Source organism: Leptopilina heterotoma, unplaced genomic scaffold, assembly GCF_015476425.1.
Source record: "Leptopilina heterotoma isolate Lh14 unplaced genomic scaffold, ASM1547642v1 Lhet_14, whole genome shotgun sequence".
Classification (NCBI taxonomy): domain Eukaryota; kingdom Metazoa; phylum Arthropoda; class Insecta; order Hymenoptera; family Figitidae; genus Leptopilina; species Leptopilina heterotoma.
Genome location: NW_025110859.1, coordinates 1,636,554 through 1,646,772, shown reverse-complemented (window position 1 = coordinate 1,646,772; position 10,219 = coordinate 1,636,554). Strand labels below are relative to the sequence as shown.

General features: G+C 22.4%; 2 protein-coding genes across 3 annotated transcripts in view; one reads left to right on the top strand and one right to left on the bottom strand.

The window, feature by feature from the left end:
- Nucleotides 1-676: 676 nt before the first annotated feature.
- LOC122497847 (coiled-coil domain-containing protein 102A) lies at nucleotides 677-10,212 on the bottom strand. Of its 2 annotated transcripts, XM_043605195.1 has the most exons (7): nucleotides 9,834-10,212; nucleotides 9,533-9,668; nucleotides 6,659-7,401; nucleotides 6,346-6,586; nucleotides 4,285-4,494; nucleotides 1,836-2,110; nucleotides 677-1,577 (listed from the first exon to the last, which is right to left on the bottom strand). In XM_043605195.1, exons 2-7 carry the CDS (start codon nucleotides 9,641-9,643, stop codon nucleotides 1,448-1,450), a joined length of 1,710 nt encoding a protein of 569 aa, XP_043461130.1. In that variant the 5' UTR covers nucleotides 9,644-9,668; nucleotides 9,834-10,212; the 3' UTR covers nucleotides 677-1,447. The 2 variants fall into 2 exon arrangements, with proteins under 2 accessions (XP_043461130.1, XP_043461131.1); XM_043605196.1 differs by lacking the exon at nucleotides 9,834-10,212 and having other exon boundaries at nucleotides 6,346-6,559.
- LOC122497848 (carbohydrate sulfotransferase 4-like) overlaps nucleotides 9,619-10,219 on the top strand; it is a 70,833-nt gene continuing 70,232 nt past the window's right edge. Inside the window, exon 1 of the mRNA XM_043605198.1 lies at nucleotides 9,619-9,738. The gene's annotated coding sequence lies outside the window, so the exon portion shown is untranslated. The remainder of the gene's footprint in view (nucleotides 9,739-10,219) is intronic.

Below are 10,219 nucleotides of genomic sequence, written 5' to 3'. Positions count from 1 at the left end.
TTGAATTTTCCATTTTTTAATACCTATAATTATATTTAATTAAAGAATTTCCGAATAATTAAAATTTAATAAAATTAAATTGCAAACAAGTGTATTTAAAAATTAATTATTTATTATTAATTCAAAATTGATAACTTTCTTTATTCCTTGAATAATTGAATTCTCAAAGAACTTCGTCAAAAATTATTAAAAATTATTTGATTTATAGAAGAGTTTTTGACAAAAATTCGAGAAAATTGAATTGAAATCACGAAAATAATTTCGAAGAAGTTGCAGTAGCAATTTTTTATAAATTATCAAATTTCAAAGGGTTTGAAATTAAAAATTTTTTTAAACCTTATGCCATATGGAAAAATAAAGATTAAATATTTATTTAAAAAAGAAGTCATTAATGTTATCGAATAATTTTACAATTAAAGAAATTCGCAAATAAAAGTATTAGAACTTTAGTTTTTAGTATCTAATCATTTTTAGAGTGAATTAGAATATTTTTTAGAGTCAGGAAAAAACAAAATTTAATTTTTGTTGCAACCCTGTGTTTTAATTATGCAAATTGCTGAGGAGTAAGTTTTTCTTCTTTCTATTAAAACGAAGTTAAAATTTAATTCTTTTTATTTAAAATACAAAATAATGGAAGTGAAGTAACTTTTGTTTTAAGAATTTCAAAAATACGAAATAGAATGGAAAACGATTCAATATATACGGTTTATTTATTTTTTCTCATAATATACACCGAATTGGTGAATAAAATAACAAAAAAGAGAATTAAAAAAAAATGAATTGTTCATTGCTCATTTGAGTGTAATCGAGGTACTTTGTGACTGCGTATATAAAATACATATACGCACTATATTGACGAGAGGAATTTACAGTTAAAAATACAAAAGTATTTTTTTTTATTCGCGAATAAAGTTATTGTAGCAAAAGAAGAAAAAAATCATTAAACATCTTTTGCATATGTCGCAGTATTAAAAACTAATTCGAATATTAAATAAAAACGAGGCTAATTCACAAGAAAGGAATGTAAAAAAATGATTAATTATGCCTTGCAAAAAGTAACAAAATTGTTTAAAAAATATATAACAGGAGTATTTTTACGATCGTCGACAATGTTGATAACATTTGACACACGATTTTTTGTTTTTTCAGTCATTTTTTTAATTATTCTTTTTAGAAATTCTTTTTTTCTTTCAATAATCTCCGAGAAATGTCTAAAACGACACCTATAAATTTTAACGGACTATTTTCTACTTCCTATTTATGTATATACAATTTTTCATTTAATTTTTTACAGTCTTGTAATTGCGAAACTGTATTTTTTTTTAAATAGTAAGGAGTGTCTTTTTTACGTTTGCCTTACTCTCAAAACTTTTAACTTTTCTCTTTACTATTTGATTCGAAGAATAATAGTCCAGGTACTATTTTCAAATATTTACTTTTTCTCTCTCTAAATATCTCGCCAAACTGGTGAAGTTTCTCTTGACTCTTCATTTTCTTCTTCGCGTATTTTTTCGTCCTTTATCTCAGTTACAATGTCAGGTGCAACACAGTTTTCGGTATTATTCACTGTGGTTACTCTGTTGATAAAATTTATAATAATAAATATAATAAATATTAGAATAGTTAACTTAATAATTAGTTTCTAGTAATTACAGATATACGTTTAAAGAAATATTTTAGATTTATTTAAAGAAAAATTTATTTGTAAAAATAATTGCTGGGAATCTTTTATTTAGTGTAAAATATAATTAAATTGGTGGAGGGAAAATTGAGAAAAATTGCGACAGGTAAGAATGAATTTTTCTTTTTTTCTGGAAAGCACTTATTTATCTCACCTGTTTTTAAAATGTTCCAGTTGCATGTTGGATGCTTCAAGTTGCTCTACGAGACATTCATTTGTTCTTTGTAACTTTCGAACGCTATTTGTCGCCACATCCATGTCATCCTGAGCTGAAGCCAATTCCTTCTTTAATTCCTCGACTCGCGAACGAACTCTTTTCACTTCCGCTTCATATTGCTCTGATCTTCTAATTGCATGCGATAGCTCCATGGTTTTGTCTCCAAACATTTTTTTCATCTTCGAATAGCCATGTTTCAATTCAACTAACTCCTGAAACAAAAGGTAAGATTTATCATTTATTAAATATAATAATAATAATAATTAAAATAATTAAATACAATTTAAATCAACATTATTTACATTTAACTAGCAAATGTTACGCACGCTAACGCGCGGAACGTGATATTCAATTTTTATTTTCAAATATAAATTTATAAATGATTTCATAATCAAAATTTGAAAAATTCACTTATTAAGTACCTACAAAATTAATTATTATTGTTTTATATTTTCAAAAATTTTAATATAATTCTTCGCAAGAATTAAATTATTTTTATATAAGTAATTATATTCTTCGGAAGAATTCAATTATTTTTAACAAAATTTTAATAAAATTTTACAGAAGAAATCAATTATTTCCTAAAATTTTAATAAATTCTTCTAAACAATTCAATTATTTTTATAAATAGTAAAATTCTTTGCAGGAAATCAATTATTTTCAATAAAATTTTGCGAGAGAATTAAATTTTTTTCTTAATTTGTTATAAAATTTTCCAAAAGAATTAAATTATTTTCTACAATTTTAATAAATCCTTCGAAATAATTCAATTATTTTTATAAATGGTAAAATCTTTGCACAAATTAAATTATTTTCTAAACAATTTTAATTAAATTTTTCTGTAGAATTCAATTTTTTTTAAAAATGTTTAATACATTTCGAATAAATACAATTATTGTCTAAAATCTTAATAAATCCTTCGAAACAATTCAATTATTTTTGTAAATAGTAAAATTCTTCAGAACAAATGAGTTATTTTTATAAATATTAAAATTCTTTGCAGGAATGAAATTATTTTTAATCCAATTTAAATAAAGTAACACAAAAGAATTTAATTATTTTCAAAAATTGTACATAAAATTCACTTTCAACAAGAATTTAAAATTTTCTAAAAACAATTCAATATTATTCTCAAAATATTTTTTAAAGTTCTATATGAAAATTAAGTTACTTTCAATACAATTTTTAAATATATTTGCCAGAAGAATTGAAAGAATTCAATTATTTTCAATACAATTTTAATAAAATTTCACGAAATAATTCAATTAAATTTTTTCCAACTTTTAATAAAGTTTTTGGAAAGAATTCATTTATTTCCTAAAATTTTAATAAATTCTTCAGAACAAAGTTATTTTTATAAATAGTAAAATTCTTTGCAAGAATTAAATTATTTTCAAAACAATTTTAATTGAATTCTTGGGATGAATTCAACTATTTTTAAATAATATTTCCATAAATTTGAATTATTTCCTAAAATTTTAATAAATTCTTCGAAACAATTTAACTATTTTTGTAAATACTAAAATTCTTTGCAGGAATTAAATTATTTTTAATCCAATTTAAATAAAATTACATGAAGGAATTCAATTATTTTCAAAAATTTCTATAAAATTCAATTTCATCAAAAATTTAAAATTCTCAAAAAATTAATTCAATTATTTTGAAATTCTTTTAAGAAATTCAATTAATTTCGAAACAAGTTTAATTGAATTTCTAGAAAAAATGGCATTATTTTCAAATATTTCTATAAAATTCTTCATAACAATTTAATTATATCTTAAAATTTTAATAAATTCTTCGAAATATTTCAATTATTTTTGTAAATAGTAAAATCCTTTGCAAGAATTCAATTATTTTCAATAGAATTTTAATAAAATTCTTCTTCATAAAATTCAATTGCTTTCAAAATGTTCAATTAAAATTATTAAAGAAACTCCATTATTTTCAAAAAATTCAAAGAAATTCTTCAAAAGAATTTAATTATGATTTTTAAAAATTTCAATAAAATTCTTTGCGAGAATTCAATTATTTTTACAAATAAAAAAATTCTCCCAAGGAATTCAATTATTCTCTTTTAATTTTTTGATAATATTCTTTCCAAGAATTCAATGATTTTTAATACCTACATTAATTTTAAAATTGGAATAATTTAAAAAGAAATTTTTTTTTAAAAATTTAGGAAACAAAAAAGCAATCAAAAACTTACTTCCAACTGCGAACAGAATACAACGATTATTAATATAGATTTTGCTATTTTATTATTTTTTTTATCTATTTTATTTACCTTTTTAATTTTTCTTCTATTGTTATTTTATTTATTTTTAAAAAAATTTCTTTAAAAATGAATCAGTTTTAAAAATAGGGTTTGAACAAACTGAGATGTTACCTTGTTCCTGTCTAAGAGTTCTTGTTGTAAAATTCTTCCGTCTGCATCAGACGTTGAAACGGGTCGTGTTCTTCTTGAATCAACTTTTTCCTGTAAATCGCGTAATTCACCTCGCAATTGTTTATTTTCTCGCTCTAAACAGATTTTCTCTGTTTCCAAACGTTCTCGTTTTCCCCATTCAGCCGCATTTTCCACTTGCAATTTCTCCAGCTGAAAAAATTCAATTTTTATTAAAATAATTTTTTGTCACTATAATTATATAAAAAAAAATTAATATTCAAACTTTTCAAATGTAGAATTTAGGTTTTTAATTTTTTATTGCAATCAGTAATTTATTATGCATTCTTCGGAAGAATTAGATTATTTTTTAAAAATAGTCAAATTCTTTGCAAAAATTCAATTTTTTTTACTACAATTTTAATAAAATTTCACGAAAGAATTCAATTATTATTTAAAATTTTAGTAAAATTGTTCGAAACAATTCAATTATTTTTATAAATAATAAAATAATTCTTAGATATTCAATTATTTTCAATACCATTTTAATAAAATTTCACGAAAGAATTCAATTATATTTTAATATTTTAATAAATTCTTGGAAACAATTCAATCATTTTTATAAATAATATAATTCTTCTTAGGAATTCAATTATTTTCAATAAAATTTTAATAAAACTCAATAATCAAGTTTCTAATTATAATTATTAACAGACACAATTAAGTATTTTAAAAAATTGATAAAAATTCTTTAATTAATAATTAATTCAATGTTTAATTCAATTATTTTAAATTTTTTCAATAAAAATTATTAAAAAGCTACATTATTTTCAAAAAACTTAAAGAAATTCTTCAAAAGAATTGAATTATTTACAAAAACTCTAATAAAATTGTTAAAAAGAATTTTATTTTCTATCAATAATTTTGATAAAATTTAATAGTAAAATTGTTAATTACAATTATTAACAAAATCGATTATTTTCAAAAAATTGAAGAAATTTTTTGAAAAAATGTAATTATTTTAATAGTATTATTCGAATGAATTCAATTATTTTGAATATTTTAAAAAAATTCCTTGAATGAATTCAGGGCTGTTATAATTTAAATCAAAGACATATTTACAGTAATTTAAATTAAATTTTTACTTAAAAATAGGTTTTTTAATCAGCTTTGACTTAAGTTACCAACGTTTACGTTGAGAAAATGAAATAAAAAACGATTTAAGGAACGTAGCCTAATATTTAACAAATATTTCTTATTGACAAAACATTTTTATTCAAAAGTAAGTTTTAATTGTTTAAATTGTCGGAAGATAAATTCTTTATGTTACTAGTACTCATTAAAGTTTTAAATTCAAAAAATAAAAAACTTGTAAGAAAACCAATACATATATCTTATTAAAATAATATAAAGACTTAATTCAACAGAAGGTATAATATATAATAATTTTTTTTTAACATTTTGGATTAAATAGTTTCTTAAGAAAAATAAAAGTAGCTATTCTTTGTTACGTCTATTGTAAAATTAATGTTTTATTATCATTACTAAAAAATCAAGCTCCAGAAAAAATTTGATTTAAATAAAAAAATCCGATTTAAATAAAAAATTGGATGTTTTTGATTTTAAAAAAACTCATGTTTTTTAACTGCTCTGAATGAAATGAATTATTTTAAGAAACTGTAATAAAATTCTCAGAATCATTTAATTATTTTCTAAAAATCTTCATAAAATTCAATAAACAATTATTGTTCATTTCCAATTATTGACAAACACGATTATTTTAAAAATTCGAAAGAAATTCTTCATAGAATTCAATTACTTTCAAAATTTTTAATAAAAATTATTAAAGAAACTCCATATTATTTTTAAAAAATTCAAAGAAATTCTTTAAAAGAATTTTTATTATGATATTCAAAAATTTCAAACTGCGAACAGATTAACGGAATACAACGATTATTAATGAAGATTATTATTATTTATTATACAAAAGTAATAATTAAATTATTACGTATTAATAAATCTTAACATATAATAAATATTTTCTTTTTGTCAGAATAAATATACCTCAGTTCGAAGTTCTGCGAGGCGTCGATCCATGCCTTCTCGATTCGAAGCCTCGTCTATTAAATCAGCTTGTGCCGCATTAAGTTCACCTTGGAATTTTTCTTTTAACTCCAAAAGCTCCTTAATTGCTTCAGTTCTACTGTCCTGTAATTCCCGTAAAGCTGCAACTTCGGATTTTAATTTTTCCACACCACGATGTAGAGATGACTTTTCTCTGTGGGAATTTTCACATTTTATTAGACTAATAATCGAAAAATTTTTAATTTCTTTCATTATTTTTGAAGGAAGAAAAGAAATGAGAAAACATATTTACTCTCTTTCAGCGGCAATAGTCTTTGTAGCCTCCTCTAATCGCAATTGAAGCATTGACATTTTTTGCAAAAGATACTCCTCATTTCGTATTTCCAATGATGACTGTCGTTTATTTAATTTCTCATTTTGCGTGGAAGCTTCGGCTACTAATTTAGCAATATCTCTGTCCAACGAGACCATTGAACTCTCCTTGTATAATTCAACAGCGTGTTTTGGAACGGCACCCTGTAGGACATACTCCTCAATGTCACGATCCGACGACGAATTGTGATTCTCAGCATTATTTGATTCTGAATCTATCGTTGGACTTTTAATGATATATTCCTTATTTTCAATGGATGTTGAATTATCACTTTGTTCAACGTTATTGTAGACTTCTAGTAATTCATCGATATCTAATGCGTTTCTTAATTGTGGATCTGATTCTAAAATTGAAACAATTTGTTGATCGAATTTACCGGCGTGCTTCAATAATATCATGTGTATTTTATCCATTTCCTTTTTTAATTGCTCGTTCTGTAATTCCACGTCCTGTGCCTCGTGCTTGTAGGTATTTGCATCTTTTATTGCAATTTCTAATTTTGTCCGAAGAACTTTTGCCTCCTCACGTGATTTATTTCGTTCATTACGAACTTTACTCCACTTCTCTCGCCAATTTGCTGTGCAATCCGACCACCAGCGCATTGTTTTTTCCATTTGAGCGGCTCTCGCTCGCGCCTCTTCCAATTCTCTCTGCCGCAAGGCCTGTTAATTAGTTGAATTTAAAATTTACTACTTTTTTTTTAGATCTATGACACTAAAAGCTACTTTTTTCTTTATTTTTGGGGGAAATTTGCATCACTTTAAATTCGCTAATAATTGAAATAAAAAACAAATTCTAAAAATTCTAATAAAATTCTTTAAAACGATTCAATTATTCTCAAAAACTTTTCGAAAATCAATGATTTTTAATATCTATACAATTTTAGTAAAATTGCACAAAAGATTTTTGATAAAATTTTTCGCAAATATTTTTATTTTTATTTTCATATGAATTGAATTCTTTAAAATATTTCATAAAATTTTTCGAAAAAAATCAATTTAAAAACTTTTTATAAAATTCTACCACAAGAATTCAATTCTTTTCACAAGCAATAATTTTCACGAAAATTCAATTACTTATAAAAACTTAAATAAAATTCAAGGCAGGAATACAATTATTTTCGCATAAATAATAAAATGCTTCTCAAGAATTCAATTACCTACTTTTAAAATTTTTTATAAAATTCAATTCTTCTCCAAAGTTCAATTATTTTCATACATGTCAAAAAAATTCTTGTCCTAATTTCAATTATTTTCAAAAAATTTTCTAATTTCATAATTTTCAATATCTACTATTTTAATAAAATTTCCCAAAAAGAATTCCATTATTTAAAAAGAATTAAATATAATTCTTCGCAAGAATTCAATTATTTTCATAAATAATAAAATTCGTCTCAGAAATTGAATTATATTTTTAAAAATTGATAAATTCTTTCATTAATTCTTCACAATTATTCAATTATTTTCCCAAATAATAAAATTATTCACGAGAATTTAACCATTTAAAAAAATTCAATAAAATTCTTCGCAAGAATTCAAGTTGTTTTCATAAATAATAAAATTCTTCTCAGAAATTCAATTATTTTTTAAAAAATTGATAAATTCTTGAATTCTTTCTTTAATTCTTTACAATATTATATTATTCAATTATTTTCCCAAATAATAAATTTCCACGAGAATTCAATTATTTAAAAAGAATTAAATATAATTCTTCGCAAGAATTCAATTATTTTCATAAATAATGAAATTCGTCTCAGAATTTGAATTATATTTTAAAAAATTGATAAATTTTTTCTTTAATTCTTCACAATTATTCAATTATTTTCCCAAATAATAAAATTATTCACGAGAATTCAATCATTTAAAAAAAATTCAATAAAATTCTTCGCAAGAATTCAACTGTTTTCATAAATAATAAAATTCTTCTCAATTATTTTTCCAAATAATAAAATGCATCTCAAGAATTCAATTACTTAAAATTCGTCTCAGAAATTCAATTATTTTCATAAATAATAAAATTCGTCTCAGAAATTTAATTATTTTTTAAAAAATTGATAAATTCTTTAATTCTTTCTTTAATTCTTTACAATTATATTATTCTATTATTTTCCCAAATAATAAAATCTTTCACGAGAATTCAATCATTAAAAAAAATTCAATAAAATTCTTTGCAAGAATTCAATTGTTTTCATAAATAATAAAATTCTTCTCAGAAATTCAATTATATTTTAAAAAATTGATTGTAAATTCTTTCTTTAATTCTTCACAATTTATTATTCAATTATTTTCCCAAATAATAAAATGCTTCTCAAGAATTCAATTACTTAAAAATAATTAAACATAATTCTTGGCAAGAATTCAATTATTTTCATAAATAATAAAATTCGTCTCAGAAATTCAATTATTTTTTGAAAAATTGATAAATTCTTGAATTCTTCCTGTAATTCTTCAAAAATTTAGAATTAAAATTCTCAGCAGGATTAGAATAAAAATAATTATTTTTTATTGAAATCAGGAAACAGTCAGGGAAATACTGAATCAAATTTTTGTGAATCGACTAAAACAATTTTCTTTTTATTCGTTAAAATTAATTTTCAATAGCTAGGTACTTTTTTCAGTATTAAAGCTACTTTTTGATACTTTTTTAAAATTAATTATTGAGTGTGAAGCCTGTAATATGCAAATTTTAAAAAGTCTTTGCCTTTATAAAAATAAATTACTATTATATTAATAAAATATAAGACTAAATAAAACTTTGGTTAATTTCTTCTAAATAGAATAGGTAAAAAATGACCTCTTTTGTTTCCCAATCACTGTCAGTGAACCGGGTTGTTCCAGAAGGACAGACATCATTATCTCTTATGAGTCGTCTCGAGGATGTTCCACTTGCCGAGGATTGAGCCATGACAAATATTATATATTATCCTAACCTAAAAATGCGAATTCATGATTTCACACTCTCGGGATTTTTGGAAGAAAATTTTCGACAGTGGAAAACGTGTAAGTAAACGAAGTAAGCTAATACCGTACACTATATTCGTAATTAAAAATCTATCCTTTACTTTGCGTTAAACGTTATAAATAACAATATTTACATTATTGATTATCAGTGACAATATTAAAATATTGTCTCTTTCTAAAGACTCCCGGCAAATCCGATACATTTTTTGTACATTTTGAGCAAAAATGTGAAATTTTTTTTATCAACAATAACTGAATTGTTTAATTGTTACTAAATTAATTAGATTTCCGTTGATAGAACTGGTCCCACTTGATGGTTCACTCAGATTGAAATAATAGACTATTTTCGCACTAATTTTTAAATCTTTGGCAACATTAGAAAAAGTTATTAACTAAAGAAGTCTATATTGAGTTATTTTTTTAATAAAATTGTCATAAATTGAGAGAAATTTGATGTAATTGTCACACGTGTGACAACTGACAGTCAATATGAAAAAGTGTCAAATTTCACCACTAGATG

Coding starts and splice junctions, on each gene's coding strand:
- LOC122497847 (XM_043605195.1), bottom strand. CDS start 9,643: ATGGCTCAATCCTCGGCAAGTGGAACATCCTCGAGACGACTCATAAGA. Junction 7,402..9,532: donor GTGATTGGGAAACAAAAGAG/GTCATTTTTTAC, acceptor ACTAATTAACAG/GCCTTGCGGCAGAGAGAATT. Junction 4,495..6,345: donor TCGCAGAACTTCGAACTGAG/GTATATTTATTC, acceptor GAATTTTTTCAG/CTGGAGAAATTGCAAGTGGA.